Consider the following 21,649-nt stretch of genomic DNA (forward strand, 5'->3'; position numbering starts at 1 on the left):
CCCAACCGTCCTGCTGCCCGCAGAGGCTGAGGGCTCCCAGATGGCCTGGCGAGTGTGTCTCGGAGGTTCAAAGCCTCCGTCAGTGCGATTGTTAGGTTATTAGGTAAACTCTGAGAAGCAAATCTTTTAATCCACTGTGGCTAATCCAGTGCACTTTTGTTTGCCATGACAGATTCTGCAGCAACAAAGGGGCCAGAGGGACCCGGCATACATAATCACATACTTACAACTGGTCCGCGGCAGCCGCAGGGCTCCTAGGCAGCCGAGAGAGACATCGAAGGATGGCAAAGTGGAGGGTGGGTGGCGGAGGCAGACCTGGAGGGGTGGGCTGGGGACAGGGGCAGCTGGCCCACCTGGGGCAGCACTTCCCTGCCTCCCGCCACCAAGGCCCCTAGCTATCAGCTCGAGGGGTGGCCCTGGTCCCCAGGACTATGGGGACTTGGCCGGGGTGGGGGCTGGGGGTGGAATGAGATGTGTCAGGTGGAAGGAGAAACAATAACCCTCAGATGGATGTGAGCGCTCACAGCACTGGGAGAGGCCTTAGGGGATGGGGCAGCCAGGACAGGGACAGAGAGGACAGAGGGGGAGTCTGCCCGGCGTGAGGGTCAGTGCAGCAGGCGGGCAGGCAGCCCCAAGACCAGAAGGGGAGTAGCCTGAGGCTGACTGGGAAGGTGGGACTTTACCTGCTGCTTCCAGAAGTTGGGCCGAGGTCTCTAGGAACCTGGCCCTTCCATGTGGACACCAGTGCTCCTGGAGAAATAGCACTGGGGGTGGGCGAGGCCAGGAGGCCCAGTCCTCTGTTTGTGATGTGTCTGAGACCACAGCCGGCGTGGGCTCCATCTCGTGGCCTGGGCCCATTCATGGAGGGTCACACACAGACCTCTGAGGCTAGCAGGATCACGCTGGGACTCTCACTTTGCTAAGGAGGATACTCTGGCTCGAGGAGGTGCCCAGAGTCTCTGGCCGGCCCAAAACACAGGCAGACGCTTAAGTGTCCAGGGAGGCAGGAGCTGGGCGGGTGACGCTGAGGCCCCCAAGTTGGGGAGGTGCTGGGTTGGGGGTGGGTGGGTTGCTCACCCCTCCTCTTTCCCAAGCCCCTGTGGCTGGTGGGAGCCATCTTGGCCATCGAGACTTCGATGCCCATCCTCCATCCCTGAGCCCACTAGACACACCCTCGCAGTCAGAATCCTCCAGAGAGGCAGTGCAGAAAGGTGTCCCTGCTGTGCCCCTCAGCCTGGACTGACAGGACCCCCTCAGGACACAGGGTGAGACCTGAGTTGGGGGTGTGTGGAGGGCACCCTGGCATGGAGTGTGCTGGCTTTGGGGCTTTGCCCTTGACTCCTGGGGGCCGGCAGGCATGAGGGGAGCTGTGTCAGGTCTGCTGGGTGAGTGGTCTGTGCAGGGACCCTGAGACAAGCATGCCACCGGCTTGCGGGGCCTGGGACTCCGGGCTCTGAGCGAGCGGGAGCAAGCAGGTGACCACCGTGCCCGTTTGTGAGCGTACTGCCCGCACCGGCAATGGCAGAGTGCTCAGCTCTCCATCTCTGTGGGTGGGACCTCCTGGCCTGTAAGAGGCCAGGGCAGGATGAAGTGCTTCCTAGGAGCAGGGGCCACCAGGACTGGATGACAGAGAGCAGCAGGGTCAGAAAGTGTCTTGCACCACTGAGGTGACCTTGAAGCCAGTTTGTCTGAAGCAAAGCCCTGCTCCTGTCCCCCCACCTCCCTAGCTTGGCACTGGGACTGAGGTTGCTCCTGGGCATCTGTCTGCGGCAGCTTCGGCTGCAGGCTGGCAAGAGAACTCCAGGCAACAAGAGGGATGCAAAATGGCAGCCTGGAGGACACACCTGCCCCCAGGTGGGAAGGGTGAGAGGAGCCAGACACAGGTGGAAAGAGGTGGGGGACCTGCCTGAGGCAGAGTCGGGGCCCTGGGAGGCCCCAGCCCAGGGTGGTCATGGAGCTGGCCAGCCCAGGAAGCTCAAGGTGGCACCTTCTTGCTGGTCCCAAGGCCGACTCGGGGCGACCACGGCAGTCACACCCTGCCTGACACTGCCCCATGGGTCAGCTCTGTCCCATACCCCAGGATCCTCACCTGAGGCTGGCCTCACTCTGATGGATTAATTTATACTGACCGTTGATGGGACGATGGCCTGCTGCAGAGCTTCCTGGTTTTCCTAAGATCTCAACAGTAACGTTGTTGTAGACCTTCTTCCTGATGTGTGAAGAGACTGGAGCCTGCCTTAATTGCCCTCCAGCAATGACCGGTATTAATGCTCTGGGGTAGTTCCTGCCTTTATAGGCACATTCTCTGCGTCCACCCAAGTGGGTACCGTGTGCATGGGCTCCAAGCCTTTCTACTTGGTGGTGTCTCTCACGCCCTTGGTGTGATGTCTCCACATCCTTTGTTGAACTTGTGATGGGGGAACACCTGGCCCTCCTCCCTGAGCTCAGAACTGATGGAAAAAGGACACTCAAGACAAAACATGGAGCCCAGGGGTCTAGGTTCATGGCCAGGAAGGTGGCTGGCCTCTGTGGCTGGGGCCGCCTCTCAGAAGGGAAGTCCACTTGCACTTGTCAGAACTGATGAGCCAAGGCCGCTTCCCTCTCCAGGTCCTCACCTGCCTGCCCACTGCGCACTCCCACTGTGCACACCTGGGGCCAGGCAGAAGAGCTGAAAATGCAGAGCCCAGAAGGGGCTCAGCCTGAAGCTTGCAACTCCCTCCAGAAGCCTGACTCAGAACAGCCCCTCCTTGCCCTCCCCTCCTGGGAGTCAGGAGTTGTGCGGATCTGACGTGCAGTAGCCTGTCTGCGGGGCTCATCCCCCACACATGGCGCCATGCTGGACGCCCCTCAACATACCACCTTGGTGCATCTTGGATGATTCCCAAGGATTAATTCTTGTAAGTGGTCTCCCCCAGCCAAGTGGACAAACATCTGTAAGGCTTCAGGGCTCACTCAATTTCAAATATTCCTTTTATGTCTCAGTTGAAGAAAATGATTTACTTTCTGCTCTTAAGTTTTTTATTTCATTCCTGGAAAGCCTGAACAAATGTCATCTACAGTTTATCACATTAAAGCCTCCTGTGGCAGACTCCTGCCCCCAGGGAGGGGTGCATTTTAAAGGACTTCTGTAGGAAAAGAGGGCTCCATCATGGACTTCCCTGTTCCCAAGTGAGGCTCCCATGGCTCTGTGTCTGCTCTCAGCTCTGGGTGGCTGACGCAGCCCCCCTGCCAGGTCACCCTTGCTCCAGTGCAGGCCCCCAGGGCTGCCCTCCCTGCCTCCCTCTCTTCAGAGCCTCCCCAAGCTCCTTCCTCTGGGCTCCTCCCACCGCCACCCTGCTCCAGCCTTCCCTGAGTGCCCATAGCCACAACCCTGAAGCAGGGCTACAGCATTTCCTCCAGGCTTTCTGACTCCCTTCCTGTCCCCACAGGGCGAGGGCCCCGAGGAGCCAGAGGCACGAGGGCCCTGTTCTGGTCCCAGGGCCTGGGGACATCTGCCACCATGGGCCAGGAGGAGGATGGATGTGGACACGACCCTGGGAGCCTGGCCTGGCCACAGCAGCAGCTCTGCAGAACCAAGGCAAGCATTGGGGGCCCGTGTCTGGGAGTGGAAAGACAGCCTGAGGACCAGTGTCCTGGAGGTCCTGATGTCTGTTCGGCCCACCGAGGACTCCTGCACCCCACAGAGACTCTGTTGTGCCATGATGGCCACCTACTCTGTCTCTAAGGCTCTGTGGCTGAACAGGGTCAGGGGGAGGCTGCAAAGACATCTCCTGTACCCAGCACTGGGAGGCCTGGGGCCATCCCAGCTGGACGTGGGTGAGAGTGACACCTGCCACCAGGACTCTAGTGAGTTCAGCAGTGCAGTTCCTCTGATGTGCTGTCCCTACCCATAGCCCCTGCTCCTGCCCAGCCTGCCCTGGGTGGTGGCCTGGGCCATTGGCAGGCTGGGGATTCTTCCCTGGTGGACTTCGTCCCTCATTGCTCCCCTTTCCTATGAAACCCTGGGCGTCAGAGGCTGTGCTGAGTCCTGGGAAGCTGGATGCTGGGGGTTGGGATGCCTCTGTGCCGTTCACCCCAGGCAGGGGCCAGCAGTGGGCAGCTGGGTAGGAGGTTGGCTGGTGGGTAGAGTGCCCCAAGCCTGGACTTCTCTCCTTGCCTGGGAGCTATGAGGGATGAGGATGGGCAGCAAGGGTGAATCAGGAGAAGATGTGGTGGCATTAGAGGTGAACTGGGGAGTTGGGGGGGCAGCATAATTGAAGCATGAAGATGGGCAAGTGACCAAATGCACCCAGGGAAGAGCCCTGAAGGTTGCGAGAGCTCCAGAGAGCAGGCCAGGTGAGGGCCGCTGAGGCTAGTGTGGGATGGATGAGGGGCTGGGGAGCCCTGGGCCGGGAGGAGGTGAGCAGGTCCCTGTGTGGCCTAAGCTTCAACTTCCTTGTGTTATAATGTGGGTACAGCCATGCCCTGGAGCTTGTCGGGAGCATTTTTCAAGGTGCCAGGTCTGATATGGCACTGCTGGAGGATGAGGTCCTGGGTGATCATGGGAGTGGCAGAAGCAATTCCTTAGGGGCAGTAATCAATTCCTGGTACCCACATCCTTTTCCTCTGGGAAGGGCTGGTGGTGGGTGGGCAACATGGGAGCTAGCCAGCTGGGCTTGCAGATCAGGCAAGGGCTGCCATGGAAACAGCGAGGGGGAGAAGGGTAGTGGGTGCAGGGATCAGGACACCCAGAAGCCCTTGCTCTCAGGCTGGCCTGGGCCAGTGGGACCCACGGGGCAGTGATGGGAAGTGGAGCCCTTGCCGGGACGCTGGATGGTGCCTGGGAGAAATTGAGGCAGGCTGGACCAGTTGGGGTGGGGCCTCAGCCAGTCCCGCCCACAGCTCTTTGGAGGTTGGGGCCCCTGCCCAAGTGACTTCCAACATTTATTGGATGCCTACTGTGTGCCCTGGTCTTGGCTGGGTCCTGATGGGCTGGGGACTCAGGGAGGGCAGAGCCCACGCCCACCTTCTCAGGGTCCTGGCTGCCTGGGGGGCAGCAGGCACGGAGCAGGGGGACAAAGAGGCTGGATGTCACCAGGGTCTTAGTTCCTAGTCAGCCGGGCTGTGCTCTCCAACAGCCCAACTCCGGGACACCTGCTTTCTTCCGTGCCGTGGGCTGTTGGTGGCCGTCCTCCTGAGAGGGTCTTCCCGTTCAGGGAGCTCCGAGGCTGTGGCAGGCCGGCTGGGCGCGGGTCGGGCGTGTGGGTGCCGACCTGGGGAGCCCTGGGCCGGTGGACACCGTGTGGGCAGCAGAAAAGGGCTGCAACCTGGCGTGCGCCCGCGGTGCGCCTGGGGACCGCCCATCTGCTCGGTGCTCGGGCCACCCTCCCGGACCACACAGCCCCAGGGGCCCAGCGCAGTTTCCGACGCCCCCTCCCGGGTCACCCTTGACAGCGTCCTGGCACCGTCCACACCACGGCCTCTCCCCAACCGACACATTTGATCACGCCCACTCGCTCACGCTCTGCGTCACGCCTCGGGTCCGCCTAGACGCTTTTGGCCCCGCCTCCACGCTCAGGGTCCACTTCTACATCAGGCCCCGCCTCCATGCTCGAGGCTCCGCCCCCACGCTCGACCTCACCCGCTACGCTCTTCGCCCTTCCCTGCGCTCCGGTTCCGTCTAGCGCTCTCGGCCGGGCTGCCACTCTCTTGGCCCCGCCTCCACGCTCCGGCCCCGCCTCCACACTAGAGGCTCCGCCCACCACAGTGCTTCGCTCTGTCACCGCTCTCGGGGTTCGTCTGGTGTTCCCGGCCCCGCCCCACGCTCCTGGCCCCGCCCCACGCCCATGGCCCCTCCCCCACGCTCTTGGCACGCCCCCGCGCTCCAAGCCCCGCCTCACGCTCCGGGCCCCGCCCCCGCACTTCCGGACGGCGCCGGCGGGGGCGCTCCGGCCTGGGCTTCGGCGCTGTGAGCTTCGGCTCCCGGCTCGGGGAAGCGATCGCGGCCGCTGCCGCCGCCGCCGCCGCCGCCGCCGCCGCCGCCGCCGCCGCCGCCGCCACCGCCGCCGCCACCGGACCGGCCGGAGTCGGGCCGGAGCCGCGTCCCCGCGGAGCAGGCCGGTGGGAGTGGGCGGCCGGCCTTGGCGGCGCCCCCGCGGCCTGCCCGCGCCCGCCTCCGGGCCGCCGCGCCGCCGCTGCGATGGGGGCCGCCCGGGGCCGCGCCCCCGCCCGGTCCCGCCCGCCGCGTCGCCGCTGAGCGCATGGGCCGCGCCGCGCCGCGCCGCTCTGGGAGCCGGTCCCGGGGCCCCGCCGCCGCCGCCGCCGCCGCCGCCGCCGCCGCTCGGGTGAGTATTGCGGCCGGGCGCGCATTCCTGAGGGGCGCGGGCCTGTGCGGCGCCCATTGTAGGCCGCGTAGGCCGGGCCAGGCGCGGGACCCGGAAGAGGGGCTTGGAGGGTGTGCGGGCTCCGAGGTTGTGCGGGCTTGGAGCGTGTGAGGAAGGTGTGTGGGTCCACTCTTGGGAGGTCGGGTGTGTCTAGGAAGGGATGCTAGCAGGTGATGCAGAAGGCAAGGTCTGTTGACTCTGGAGCCTGTGGATGGGGAAGAGTGGGATTTGGTTCAGAAGGGGCAGCCACTTGCTGTAGGTGAGCTGAAGGGGGTGAGGAATACTCAGGATTGTGAGAAGGAATGGGGGGTCCTCCTGGAAGAGACCAGGGTCTGCAGCTGATGTGTTTGATTGGATGGTGCCGGTTGCAGTGCTGTGGTCTGTGGGCCTGGGGCATGTTCGGCCAGAGTGGGTGGGGTGCAGAGAGATCCTGGAGATAAGCAGGACAGTGGAGTGTCCCTTCCCCTCCCCCAGCAAAAAGTAGAAATGAGTGAGTGTGAAACCCAAGGAGGGCACTCTCTGAGGCAGAGGTGCCTGAATCTGGGTCTCTGCTGTGGTTTGGCTTGCTTGAGGGGCTTTACTCTTTCAGGTTGATGCCTCGCCCCCAAAACTCTCTCTTGGGTGTGTATCTTAGAATCTACCTTTGCCCTACATTTTGGAATTCAGTCGCTCGTGAAACCAGAGCTGTATAGTCAGGACAGTGAAACTTACAGCTCAGCCTCGAGGACAGAAGAGAAAAATACATTAGTCCTTTGGGGATTTTTCTCAGCCCATCTCTAAGATAATTAATAAAGAGTTATTGTGCATCTCAGCCCCTCCTTCTTGCTTGTACTTAACGTTCTCTGCTGCTTCAGGAAGAATCTCAGATGTACTTGGACCAGGCCCTGTTTTGGAGAACTTACACAGTCTAAACCTGACCTCCCAAGATAGCAGTATCTGGGTTTCAGTTTTAGGAACTTCTATTCAGGGACAAGGATGGGAAAGCATGCAAAATACAATGTTTCTGTTTGATTTTTCAGCAGGTATTGATGTTTCTTGGATTTCTAGTTTCAGAAAAGCTAAGTGGATTTTTTGGGTTACATTAGTCATTGAGGATTTAGGTGGTGGGGGAACAGATTACATGTAAAACAGTAGTCCCAACCCTTCAAGACTTTAATTAATGGACAGTTGGGAATATGTCAGAATCATGCTCTATTATTTCCACACTCCACATAAATCAAAAATTTTAAAGTTCTATCTGAGTAAAATAAATAAATATACACACACGTATAGCATTGAGCTGGCTGCCATGGTACCCAGAGGGTGCACCTAGGCAGTGACTGAAGGTGATTTTAAATGAGTTATCAGAGTTGTGGATTCCTTTTATGGAATCCCTTTACTGATGGTGGTTACAGGCTGTTGGCCAGATTCCGTGTTTGTGGGCGTTTGACTCTAACCTGAATTAATGTAACTGCTTTATCTGTGGTATGTATGTGTGTGCACACTGAATGCTTGCTGTACTTCTCCGTGGGAACCCAGATATTTTGGTAATTGGAGCACGTTTCAATAACAGTAATTTGGAGAGATGTTCGTGTGCTTCCAGGGACACCAAAGGTCTTCTGTCATTTGACAGCCAAAAATATATGTGAAGTTTAAGAAATGTTTCTTCTGGGCTATGAAAAAATAATTTAAATGATTAGGGGGACGTGTTCACACAAATCAAAACTTAGGCTACCAAGACAGCACATTTTTATAATAAAGGGCTAGATCTTGAATTTGCTGCTATTTCAGCACCTGTGAAGAGCTGACATTTGGCGTCTATGACAAGTGTTGTTTTCCTTAATGTTAATGAATTAGGTGTTTATTGGTGCCCATTAGTTGCAAGACGTTGTGTTAGATGCTGTGGGCCCTGCAGAAAATGTTTAAATCAGGCTGCTACAAATCATTTACATGGAAGACATAAGCACTTTAAGAGATAAGTGACAGTGACTTGTCATTAGCCTCCTATTAGAACGCAGTGACTTGGTTTTTTCTCAAGGCTAGTGAACTAGAGTATCTCCATCTGTAAGGCTCAGAGCACCAGGTGCGGGTCCTCTTTCCTGAGATGGTGTCCCCGACAGGAGGACACTAGACATCCATGAACTGGTGTGGAGACATCAAAGGTGCTCATTCCGTGTTGATGGGACTCAAAAAAAGGACTTTGCAGTTGAAGTGGTCCACGAGCAGCAGAGTGTCACAGCCCGTGGGCCTTGACGAAGGAGCAGGCTGTTCCTGCCGAGGCTGAGATTGCAGCCTACACTGTAGTTTTCATACAAAGTCATTAGCTGCAGAACAATAATTGTGACCCATCCTCCATCTCTAGATGCTTCTAGCTGTTGGCAGCTGCTGGCAGGTGAACTGAAGTGTGTGCAGTGTGAGAATGCAGGTACCGGGGCAGATTACATGCAGGCCAGGACCCAGAGTGTGGAGAGGTGGCTGGGGAGATCCACGCCTTGTGTTTGTACCAGGTTTTAGGATTTCACTCTGCTCCCTCTGGCTTGTTCAGTGCTTTAGGCATTTGGACCTGTCATGCTTCTCTCCAGTCTCCCTCTAGGCAGACCACTTACATCCAGCAGGCCAGGTGGGGAGGTGTAGCCTGAGCTCGTGGGCTCAGTGACAGGGAGGACCAAAGACCATGGCAGAGTCCCGGTCCAGGACAGTCCTCCCTCATACAAGACAGGCATCTGACAGCAGAAACAAAAGCCATAGTCACCTGACCTCTAAGAGGGTGGGTAATTTGTTTTTCATTTTATGGAGTTGAATCATGTGAGCTGTATGCTTCCTTGGCTAATTGTGTTTGGATTTCGTTTGTTCTATACCTTCTCTGCTCCTCAGAGTACTCAATTGTCATTTGCTATCAGAAGGACACTTTCCTTTTAAGCAAGGTTTTAAAGTCGAGAGCAGCTTTCTGATGAAGCGTTTTTAAGACTGTCCACGGGAATTCCCTGACGGTCCAGTGGTTAGGACTCCGTGCTTTCACTGCTGAGGGCCTAGGTTCAATCCCTGGTCAGGAAACTAAGATCCCGCAAAAAAAAAAAAGACTGTCCACATCATTGGCAGCGTGAGAAGGCCCCTGTGCCTGTGCATGTGAGTGATGTCCTTTGGTCACTCACTTGAAGATGCTGAAAACGACCCACGGTTAACTGCTCTTTTGGGCGTGTTGAGACTTAGAGGAACAAGTTGCTGTGTGTTCGCATATGTTGTGAGGCACAGTAAGTGTGAAGTAATGGGGCAGCAGGAAGCACAGTGGCTGTGGGCCTGGAGAGTGTGGAGTGGAGAGCAGACCGCCTGCCTTCTGGTGAGTGATGTGCCATATCTGAGTATCACAGCGACCCTGTTCTACTCAGATACACATCCTCGTCTTTCATGTGAGGTTTATACAGCTGGGAGGACCAGAAGCACCTCTCTTTCCTCCAGTCCTTCTGCCTTCCTGGAGCCTGAGGAGAGGGACTGGCCATGCAGCTCTGTAGCTGGGATGGGCTGCTAGTCTCTCTTTGTTCTCACAGAATGACACTTGAGGGTAGTGGCGCTCTCTGTGTTCTGGACATTCATTTCTTAGTGCCAGAGGCATTCCTGTAGTTGGAAAAGTTTCCAGAAATTGTTCTAATATAGTACAAACCTTTTTTGTGACAAAAGATTGACAATTTAAACTGAATTTCTGGCTTTGAGTTCGAGCGGGAGGGCATCATTGCGAGTCTTGTCTTGAGAAAACCTCTGTGGTCATGTTTCCATGGACCCACCTTTCCTAATCCTTGTCCTCTTAATGGTTTCAACAGGACAGATTGATTCACTTTGGAGCTGTAAGTACTGATGTATTAGGGTGCAGCGCTCATTGTTCATTGACGCACAGAGTCCCAAAATGAATATCCAAGAGCAGGGTTTCCCCTTGGACCTCGGAGCAAGTTTCACCGAAGATGCCCCCCGACCCCCAGTGCCTGGTGAGGAGGGTGAACTGGTGTCCACGGACCCCAGGCCCATCAGCCACAGCTTCTGCTCTGGGAAAGGTGCCGGGATTAAAGGTGAGACTTCAACAGCCACTCCGAGGCGCTCAGATCTGGACCTGGGGTACGAGCCTGAGGGCAGCGCTTCGCCCACCCCTCCGTACTTGAAGTGGGCCGAGTCGCTGCACTCCCTACTGGATGATCAAGACGGGATAAACCTGTTTAGAACTTTTCTGAAGCAGGAGGACTGTGCTGATCTCCTGGACTTCTGGTTTGCCTGCAGCGGCTTTAGGAAACTGGAGCCCTGTGACTCGAATGAGGAGAAGAGGCTGAAGCTGGCCAGAGCTATCTACCGCAAGTACATCCTCGATAACAATGGCATTGTGTCCAGGCAGACCAAGCCAGCCACCAAGAGCTTCATAAAGGACTGCATCATGAAGCAGCAGATTGATCCTGCCATGTTCGACCAGGCCCAGACGGAAATCCAGTCTACCATGGAGGAGAACACCTACCCCTCGTTCCTCAAGTCCGATATTTATTTGGAGTACACGAGGACAGGCTCAGAGAGCCCAAAGCTCTGCAGTGACCAGAGCTCCGGGTCGGGGACAGGGAAGGGAGTACCTGGATACCTACCCACTTTGAACGAAGATGAGGAATGGAAATGTGACCAAGACGTAGACGAAGACGATGGCAGAGACCCTGCTCCCCCCGGCAGGCTCACGCAGAAGCTGCTTCTGGAAACCGCCGCCCCGAGGGCCTCCTCAAGTAGACGGTACAGCGAAGGCAGAGAGTTCAGGTGAGTCCGACCCGAGGCCTCCGTTTCTGTGCTCACCTCCAAGACCTGGAGAACTAGCAGGGAAAGGTCTTGTCCTTCAGCCCCAAAGTGGGTGGACTCCTGGAGCTGGGGCAGATTGTGGTTTTACTCTTTACTCATGATGCCTTCACGTTTGTCATTAGATGTTTTTAATGTTTGTATTTTGAGGGCACTTTTATCAAGAACAGCCTAAAATATATGGCTTTGTAAGTCATTAGGAACATTGGAATTCTTAGAAGTGATATGACATTTAAACCTTACCCTTTATTTTTATTTTTTTATTTTTTAATAAATTTACTTATTTATTTATTTATTTATGGCTGCGTTGGGTCTTCGTTGCTGCGCGCGGGCTTTCTCTAGTTGCGGCAAGCGGGGGGGCTACTCTTTGTTGCAGTACACTGGCTTCTCATTGCAGTGGGTTCTCTTGTTGCAGAGTACGGGCTCTAGGTGCGTGGGCTTCAGTAGTTGTGGCTCGCTGGCTCAGTAGTTGTGGCACACGGGCTTAGTTGCTCCGCAGCATGTGGGATCTTCCCGGACCAGGGATCGAACCTGTGTCCCCTCCATTGGCAGGCATACGCTCAACCACTGTGCCACCAGGGGAGTCCCTAAACCTTACCCTTTAGCAGTAAAATTTGTGTCCTCTTGCACAGAAGGTGGTTTACCTGGCAGACATAATCCTTTTGGCTGAATAAAGAGAAGAGTGGACATTTCAGTGCATCAGTACGCAGAGAATTCTGGATCATTGCATTTTGTAACTGTCTTATAAGGTTCTTCCTAGAGGTCGGGGGGTGGGGTGGTGGTGAGGAGGCTGATGTGCTTCAAGTTGTCCGAGCACTTTGGGAACTTCCAAAGTGGTTGTGGCTCCAGGATTGGACCTTTCTCCCGCCAAGAAAATGAGTTGTGCTGTTGTGTATTCAGTTCCCAGCATTCTGAAGTTGTGATCACAGTCTTTGCACGTGGGCACATATGCGGCTTTGGAGGCGTGGAGTGGTGCTATCGGGAAGTTGTTACCACTTTGGAAACCTGTTTCTTCGTTCTCTTTTCTGTGGTTGCTGGAAGTTTATTTGGTCTCAAGTTGGAGCCTGTTGCCGATTTTAGTGGGCACTTCGGTTCTCACTCATTTACCTGTAGCTGGTTCTGGATACTCCTGCCTGTGAAACTTTGAAAGCCTGGAATTCCTGTGGCCCTGCTGATTTAATCAAGAGTCTGCAAGCACATCCCCAAGTGCTGGGCCTCTCCCGTGGAGTTAGTAAAAGCGCAAATCACTTCTTCAGGCTTACTGTGGCAGAGAAATTGGTCACTTGCTGATAAAACACAGGATTAAACATTTTTAAGGTTTAAATGTCCTTTAAGTGATGTGATTGAAGATACACTGCTTAGGTAATTTTTGTGGGCCTTTTGCTCACACTGTCTTTAAACCTTATTGATTTAGCAATCTTTTTAGGGCAGAATATACTATAAAATTATCCTGATAGGTAAGGCTAGTAACTGACACAGCTTTTCAGACCTAACCTTTAAGTTGTCATATTTGATTAGAACAGTTTAAAAATGGGATTAAATTTGAGGCCTGGGCTGCAGGGAAAAACAAATTGAGCTCAATTCTGATTTCTAATTTTAAAAATTCCTGCGTGCCACCCCTCCCCCAACCAGCCAGTCTGCACACTTTTCAGTTCTCAGTCGGGGGTCGGTCATAGCAGCAACTTTGTTTTTTTCTCTTTGGTTTGCTCTATTTGTAATAAATAACCTTTACTATCAAATTAATAGAATATGTTGCTGTAAGGACTCGTACATGTTCGTTTTTAACTTGCCTCTCGTGGAGCTGCTGGTGGCCGTGGGAGTCTGGCGCTCACGAGTCCTGCCTGTGCTCAGACCCCGTCCTTCTGGGGGCTGCCTTTGCGGTTGTGCGGGTGGACAGTCCCCTGTGTCAGGGTCATTGTTCATCAGCACTAGCAGGATATGGAGTCCAGCACATTCTACTTGCTCTGCAAGGGTGTGCAGTTAGGATGCATTAGTGTGAAAGTCACAGAAAAGCCAGCCCACCCCGGCTTAAACACTGAAAGGGATTGGTTGGCTCAGGTAAGTGAAAAGTCCAGAGGCAGGCCCAGCTTCAGATGTGGTTTGATTCGGACTCCAGCCATTTTTCTTTCAAAGACTTATTTCTTTTTTCGGAGAAGTTTTAGGTTACCAGCAAAATTAAGAGGAAGGTACAGAGGTTTCCCGTATACCCCTCCCCCCACACATGCACAGCCTCCCCCACTATCACCATCCCCCACCAGGGTGGTCATTTGTTACAGCTGATGAGCCTACACTAATCACCTACAGTCCATAGCTTACATTAGGGTTCCCTCTCGGTGACTTGTATCTATCACTCTAAACAGGGTAGTTTCCTTTGTGCTCGGCGTGTTTAACCTCTCCAGCCCCCAACCCCTGGCAACCACCGATCTTTTTACTGTCTCCACAGTTTTGCCTTTTCCAGAATACCATGTAGCTGGAAGTATACAGTATGTAGCCTATTCATATTGGCTTCTTTCACTTAGTAATATGCTTTTAAGGTTTTTCAGTGTCTTTTCGTGGCTTGATAGCTCATTTCTTTTTAACACTGAATAATATTGCATTGTCTGGATAGACCACAGTTTACTTATCCATTCACCTGCTGAAGGACATCCTGATGGTTCCAGTTTTTGGCAGTTATGACTAAAGCTGCGGTAAACACCTGTGTGCAGGTTTTTGTGTGGACGTGAGTTTTCATTTCCTTTGGGTAAAATATCAAGGAGCACAATTGCTGGATTATATGCTGAGATTACGTTCGTTTTTGTAAGAAACTGTCCCGTTTCTGAATGCTTCTTTGCCTCTGCCTTCCTGCGGCCAGCTTCGCTCTCAGGTTGGCTCCCTTGTTTTGTAAACAGATGCTTCCCACTGAAGGAACGTTCTGCAGTTTGCCCTGAGTGGCTGGGGGTGCTGTGTGCCAGTGTGTCCTGCCCACTCCAGCATAATCACTGTGCAAGGGCTGAGGCTCTGCTCTTGGGCTTACACCAAATAGGGCCACCCCAGAAGAAAAGTGGGGTGCCCCATTCAGACAGCATCACCACTCTCCAGCAGGGGGAGTGGTCCTTCAGGGGAAGATTGGGGTCGGGGAAGGGAGGAGGAGAGTGGGTAGTGAAGAGGCAGCTAGTGAATGCCCGCTGCCAGGAGGAGGAGCCGGGTGGGAACCTCAGCTCAGGGGATGTGTTTCCTGCAGCAGCAGGTGCTTCTCTCAGCATTGATTCTGCGTGGAGGAGTGTGTCAGCCAGGAGGCTGCTCCCACTGTGCTCACTGGTGTCGTCCAGGCTCCCTGTTCCCTGGCGGGAGGCCTGAGCAACAGTCCTCATTTGCTTCACATGTGTGCACACGGCTGTTTTTCAGATCGCTGACTCGAGAGATGGTAAATGAGCCTTTTATGTGGGTCTTTGTCAAAACTGAGAAAACAGGGATGCCCCTGGCTTTTTTCTGCATTTATCCTAGTCACCGCAGGTGACTAGGATAAAGAGCCCAGGGCTGAGGGGTCACAGAATAACTTGCTGCTCTTCTATTCTTTGTGTGGAAGACTTTCACAGTCTTTATTGCCCTTTTTCAGTGGAACTTTGAACATAACTTTGGTTGGTTCATACGCACCATTTAAATTTGGTGTCAATTGGCAGAGGGTCCTCTGAAGGTGTTTTGGCTGTTTATATACTTAATGCTTTGGCCTGGGGGACCAGGGTCTGTAAGACATTAGCAGGCTCAGAAGCTTGGCCTGGCCTGGCCTCCAGGGGCTGTGCTGGGCCTGGTTGGTCAGGCCTGAGTCAAGCCATCTTCAGCCCTTCAACCACCTGTGCTTAGCGATTGCTGCTGGTTTTCTTTTGTCTCTCTTTTTTTTAAAAAAAAATTTATTTCTTTCTTTTTGGCTGCATCAGGTCTTAGTTGCAGCACGCGGGAGTTTCGTTGCGGCTCGCGGGCTCTTTGTTGCGTCGCACGGGCTTCTCTCTAGTTGTGGCATGCAGGCTTAGTTGCCCCGCATAGCATGCAGGATCTTAGTTCCCCGACCAGGAATCGAACCCACGTCCCCTGCATTGGAAGGCGGATTCTTAACCACTGGACCACCAGGGAAACCCCTCTCTCTCTTTTTTTAATTGAAGTACAGTTGGCTTACAATGTTGTCTTAATTTCTGCTGTACAGCAAAGTGACTCAGTTATACATATATATGCATTCTTTTTTTAAATAAATAAATTTATTTATTTATTTATGGCTGCGTTGGGTCTTCGTTGCTGTGCACAGGCTTTCTCTAGTTGCAGCGAGCGAGGGCTACTCTTTGTTGCGGTGCGTGGGCTTCTCATTGCTGTGGCTTGTCTTTGTTGCGGAGCACGGGCTCTAGGCGCGTGGGTTCAGTAGTTGTGGCTCGCGGGCTCTACAGCACAGGCTCACTAGTTGTGGCACACGTGCTTAGTTGCTCCATGGCACGTGGGATCTTCCTGGACCAGGGCTCGAATCTGTGTCCCCTGCCTTGGCAGGCAGATTCTTAACTACTGTGCCACCAGGGGAGTCCCAAAATATGCATTCTTTTTTATATTCTTTTCTATTATGTTTTTTTAAAGGCAACCCAATTTTTATTTTTATTTTTTAAAAATATATTTATTTATTTATTTTTGGCTGCATTGGGTCTTCATTGCTGCGCACAGGCTTTCTCTAGTTGTGATGAGTGGGGGCTACTCTTTGTTGTGGTATGTGGGCTTCTCCTTGAGGTGGCTTCTCTTGTTGCGAACACAGGCTCTAGGAGCACGGGCTTAAATAGTTGTGGCTTGCGGGCTCCAGAGTGCAGGCTCAGTAGTTGTGGTGCACGGACTTAGTTGCTCCGCGGCATGTGGGATCTTCCCAGACCAGGGCTCGAACCCGTGTCCCCTGCGTTGGCAGGTGGATTCTTAACCACTGTGCCACCAGGGGATTCCTATTTTTTATCATTTAAAATATTTATTTGTTTATTTATTTGGCTGCACTGGGTCTTAGTTGCAGAATGTGGGCTCTTGGTTGTGGCATGTTTAGTTGCAGCATGCAGGCTCTTAGTTGTGGCATGCATGTGGGATCTAGTTCCCTACCAGGGATAGAACCTGGGCCCCCTGTATTGGGTGCGTGGCATCTTACCAACTGGACCACCAGGGAAGCCTCTCCATTATGGTTTATCTCAGGATATTGAATACAATTCCCTATGCTCTTCAGTAGGACCTTGTCTGTATCGCTGCTGTTTTTTTAAAAAAAATATTTATTTATTTAATTTATTTTTGGCTGCATCGGGTCTTAGTTGAGGCATGCAGGATCTTTTGTTGTGGTGTGTGGGCTATCATTGTGGGTCGTGGGCCTTCTCTCTAGTTGTGGCGTGTGGATTTTCTCTTCTCTAGCTGTGGCGCGCAGACTCCAGGGCGCATGAGCTCTGTAGTTTGTTTGCGGCACACGGGCTCTCTCGTAGAGGAGCGTGAGCTCAGTAGTTGTAGCGCGTGGGCTTAGTTGCCCCGTGGTGTGTGGGATCTTAGCTCCCTGACCAGGGATCAAACCCACGTCCCCTGCATTAGAAGGCAATTCTTTTTTTAAAAAAGATTTATTTATTCATTTTATATATATATTTTTTATTGCTGTATTGGGTCTTTGTTGCTGCACACGGGCTTTCTTTAGTTGCAGCGAGCGGGGGCTACTCTTCGTTGCAGTGTGTGGGCTTCACATCGCGGTGGCTTCTCGTTGCAGAGCATGGGCTCTAGGCGCACGGGCTTCAGTAGTTGTGGCTCGCGGGCTCTAGAGCGCAGGCTCAGTAGTTGTGGCGCACGGGCTTAGTTGCTCCGCGACATGTGGGATCTTCCTGGAGCAGGTCTCGAACCCATGTCCCCTGCATTGGCAGGCGGATTCTTAACCACTGTGCCACCAGGGAAGTCCTAGAAGACAATTCTTTACCACTGGACCACCAGGGAAGTCCCTCACTGCTGGTTTTAATGTCTAACAGCAGCAGATGCTTTCCATTTCTCTTCACTACCTCCCTCACTGAGAAGTTCCCTGAGGACAGGGTCCAGCTGATATTTCCTTATGGCTTCCTGGTGGGCCAGCCAGTGAGGCACTCTTGGTCAGGGCTGGTCATCGCGGCCGTGGCCGGAGAGTGGAGCACAGATGGTGTTTGTAGCAGGAATAACTCAGCGACTTGTGGGTCCTTTGAAGGGTGGGTGACTAACCCTTCCTCTCCAGACTGAGGAACTACCTGACTTGTTTGTTGCCTTATCAACTGTATTTCTGGTAAATGGCTTAAAGGAAATGTAAAAAGAGGAAGCACCCAAATGTGTATAGGTTCATGTGGAAGGTGGAAAAGTGAGATTGATCTGGGGTTTCTGGTTGGCATTCCAGTGCAGCGGGTGGGGTTGGGGCGGTGACTCTGGCACTTGGCTGCCAAGGGGCTCCAGTCCAAAGGGTGGCGGTGGCCCTGGTGGTGGGGGTCTCAGGACACTGGTCCCGTTAATAGTGAGCCTGTTTGATTTGACCTTCAGCAAATACTCTTCACTGTTGAATTTTTAGGTCATTTGTGATGGAAGGTGACTCATTTGTAAAGTGTGGCTCTCCCTGTGGCCTTCCCCCTCTTTCTTCCTACTGCTGTGCTTTTAGTCACTCTTAAATGTGGGGCACAAAGCTAGGGAAGAGAGCATGGCCCTGCTGCCAGTCCCTTGTCACCTTCCAGGTATGTAACTTGTCCAACTGGATGAATTCCTTTAACTGAACAGATGATCCCAAGGTTGTTCACTGGAGATGTTTTCAGACAGGCCCTAGTGTGCAGCTGTGGGGCTCTCAAGACAGTTGACAGGGAATTCCCTGGCGGTCCAATGGTTAGGACTCCACGCTCTCCCTTCCTAGGGCCTGGATTCAATCCCTGGTCAGGGAACTAATATCCCACAAGCCATGTGGCACAACTGAAAAAACAAAAAGACAGGAGTTTACAAATCTTCCCATTCCCCTTGCTGGCTGAATGGGAGAACATTAATCTCAGTGGTTTCACTTAAGGACCCCTCACTTGGTGACTTTTCCACAGGCTGTGTCTTCTGGGTCAGCCTTCTCCTGGTTGTGTGATGGTGGGGAAGTTGCTTCACCTCTCTGAGCTTTTCTGTAAAAATGGGGACAATGAAGTAAGGGCCTGCCCAATGAGGTTGTCAGGGAGGTTCTGTGAGCTGACCCCTAGGGGTGCCCGCACACAGCAGGCTCAGTGCACACAGCAGGTGCTCAGGGAGTTTCACATCCTTGTGTGGTTCTTCATCATCATCTGAACTTAGTGGTCTGCTAGATGTTGGTGAAATTTGTATCTGGGTTACAAATGATTTCAAAGTAGCGAATGACACATTCTGATTTTAATAATCATATTTCCTGAGAGTGAGGCATGTTAATTCCCCACCCCAAACCTGCTCCTCTCGTGGCCATCCTTACCTCCAGAAGTGGCACCATCATCTACCAGGTCAACGTGGTCCACCTGATTCCCCATCCGAATGTATGCTGAACCCTCTGCCTCTTGCTGTCTGCACTCCGGCCCCCCCACCCTCCTCCTGGACCCGCAGAGCCTTCTGGGTGAGCCTCTGCCTCAGTCTTTTCTCCCCACAGTGCCCAAACGGACCTTTCTAGATGCAGGTCTGACTACGCTCTTCCTTCTTCCACGACGCGGGGACTTCCCACTGCCCCTGGACTGCACCCCAGGCTCCTGTGACACAGCGTGTCCACGGGAGACCCTGTTGTGGTACCAGCACACTGTGAGCATTTTACATGCCTATCAGTGGGGGGGGGAGGCTGGCTAATAAAAGTTTTTAAACTAGTTACAGGAGAGTCAAAAAATATTTTTTCTGTTTTAGTCATATAAAACTCTGTAGCCTTTTTCTTTTTTTTCCTTTTTATTTATTTATTTATTTATTTATTTGGCTGTGTAGGGTCTTCGTTTCTGTGCGAGGGCTTTCTCTAGTTGTGGCAAGCGGGGGCCACTCTTCATCGCGGTGCACGGGCCTCTCATTATCGCAGCCTCTCGTTGTGGAGCACAGGCTCCAGACGCGCAGGCTCAGTAGTTGTGGCTCACGGGCTTAGTTGCTCCACGGCATGTGGGATCTTCCCAGACCAGGGCTCGAACCTGTGTCCCCTGCATTAGCAGGCAGATTCTCAACCACTGCGCCACCAGGGAAGCCCAGCCTTTTTCTTTTAATATTTGTTTGTTTATTTATTCATTTATTTATTTATTTTTGGCTGCGTCAGGTCTTAGTTGCGGCACGTGGGATCTTTCGTTGCAGCGCAGGGGGCGCGCGGGCCTCTCTCTAGTTCTGGCGCATGGGCTCATTAGTTGCAGCACATGGGCTTAGTTGCCCCACGGTATGTGGGATCTTAGTTCCCCGACCAGGGATTGAACCCACGTCCCCTGTATTGGAAGGCGGATTCTTAACCACTGGACAACCAGGGAAGCCCCAAAACTCTGTAGTCTTTGATGACATGTTTCGACAAAGTCCGGGAAGTGCAGTTAGCTGTCAGCCTGAAGAATTTTGGAATAGAGAGGCCCCTTTGTCTGGGGCTCCACGTTGGTGGGTTTATGAAAGGGAAGTGCCTACAGAGACAGCGGTCTGCGAGGCCCACGCCGCCCGTGGTTCTGCCGCCTGGCCGCTGGGTTGGGGAGGCTGGGCTGGCGGCTGGTCACGTGTGTCTTCTGTGCATCAGCTGCTGGGGGATCAGCCAGTTCGCAGGTTTGTGCATCAGTTAGCGTCACAGAGGCTGGAATTTGATTCATACTCACTGGCTCTGTTATTCTCTTCTAGAATCCTGACTTCATTTACACCAGTTTACCCAGCAGTCATTAGAAATAATGGAATTTGGCCAAGTAGTGGTTGTTCATTTAGGAAAGGAAGGCAGTCTAATAATTCTTTCTTCAGTCCAGCTTGAGGCCGAGTACGTGTGTGTGTGTAAGAAAATCGTTGCTTTATTTTTCCCCCATGTCACATCAGTACAAATGCACGTTTTTGTGAGCCACTCAGTGTCCTCTCAGAGCTCATTAATTCCAAAAAGTGTTTGCTCTGAGGAAACAACTCAGTAAATCTCTTCAGTCCCTTCCTGGAACTCAGGCTGGCTGTCTGATTTTGTGAAAATAAACGCAGTCTTCAAAGAGGCCGTTCACAGGACCTTGTGCGTGCATGTGAAGGGCTTCAGGCTCACCCCTCCTCACCCCTCCCCTGGGTGGATTACAGCCTCAGCCCACAAGCCTTCTCAGAACTGGTGAAACTCTTTGTAGCAACTGGACTCAGCTCTTTAGTTTGGACCAAACTCCTCCAGTTTTGATGATGGATAGAGGTGAGCCCTGCGTTGTGTGGCTGGGTGGGCACCCTTCTCAGCCCCCAGCAGCAGGAGGCTCCCATTCCCTGGCCCTCTGCTCATCCAGCCTTGTGCCCTTCGAATCTTTAACGTGCTTTTATCTGGTATTGACCCTCTCTGGATCACCGGCTCATTTTTAGTCTGTAGGGCCAGTGTCTTCTCTTGAACAAATATTTAAAAATAATCATAGGGCTTCCCTGGTGGTGCAGTGGGTGAGAGTCTGCCTGCCGATGCAGGGGACATGGGTTCGTGCCCCGGTCCGGGAAGATCCCACGTGCTGAGGAGCGGCTAGGCCCGTGAGCCATGGCCGCTGAGCGTGCACGTCCAGAGCCTGTGCTCCGCAACGGGAGAGGCCACAACAGTGAGAGGCCCACGTACCGCAAAAAAAAAAAAAAAAAAAAAAAAAAATCATAAAGAATGTTGCGTGTAATAGCCAGCAGTTAGAGTAACTTGAATGTCTAATAGCAGGATTGATTGCACAGGGATTTTTTTTCTGCATGGTTGGAGAACATAGGCTTTCTATTTTCTTCTTTTTGTTTTTCGACATTTTCCAAATTCCTATAAAACATAAACCTTTGTAATTCGAAAGTATGTTATTAAAATATATACAAAGATATATCACAAGAGGGTGTGAATTATGTGCAGTTTTTCAACAGCATATTTTTTCTTTTAAAAGGATGCATATAAATGTTTCCTTTTAGTATGATCTTCGGTCTTCTTAATGTTTGCACTGCTATACCAGTTTTGTCTTGTTTTGTGTGTTCTTGGCCACATTGAGCGTGGCATGCTGGATCTTAGTTCCCTGACCAGGGATCAAACCCGCACCTCCTGCATTGGAAGCACAGAGTCTTAACCACTGGACCACCAGGGAAGTCCCTATACCAGTATTTTAATTAATTTTAATTTTTATTGAAACAATGGAGAGAAGGAAAAATTCCAATAATGCTAAAAGGCTGATAACTAAATTTAGCAGTCTCATGACCCTCTGGCCTTTCCAGGATGGCCGCTTCCAACTGTGTCTTACCCTAGTGTATTAGCTCAGGCTGCCAGGACAAAATATCATAGACTTGGGGGTTAAACAACAGACATTTATTTCTCACGGTTCTGGAGGCTGGAGGTCCCAGACCAAAGCGCTGGCAAGGTAGGT

The 21,649-nt window shown here is 52.9% G+C and overlaps 1 protein-coding gene across 6 annotated transcripts in view; it reads left to right on the forward strand.

Annotated features, from left to right (window-relative positions):
* Positions 1-21,649, forward strand: part of AXIN1 (axin 1) — a 61,949-nt gene that overhangs the window by 2,395 nt on the left and 37,905 nt on the right. For 4 of the 6 annotated variants that reach the window (XM_060284659.2, XM_070043556.1, XM_070043555.1 and 1 more), the window contains 4 exons: positions 173-296; positions 2,608-2,897; positions 3,429-3,577; positions 10,157-11,117. In XM_060284659.2, coding sequence (XP_060140642.1) covers positions 10,240-11,117 — 878 coding nt within the window. In that variant the 5' untranslated portion in view covers positions 173-296; positions 2,608-2,897; positions 3,429-3,577; positions 10,157-10,239. Of the gene's footprint in view, positions 1-172; positions 297-2,607; positions 2,898-3,428; positions 3,578-6,252; positions 6,324-10,156; positions 11,118-21,649 lie in introns of those variants that run through there. The other 2 variants (XM_030872341.3, XM_030872343.3) reach the window with 2 other exon arrangements.

Source organism: Globicephala melas, chromosome 15, assembly GCF_963455315.2.
Source record: "Globicephala melas chromosome 15, mGloMel1.2, whole genome shotgun sequence".
NCBI classification, from domain to species: Eukaryota; Metazoa; Chordata; class Mammalia; order Artiodactyla; family Delphinidae; genus Globicephala; species Globicephala melas.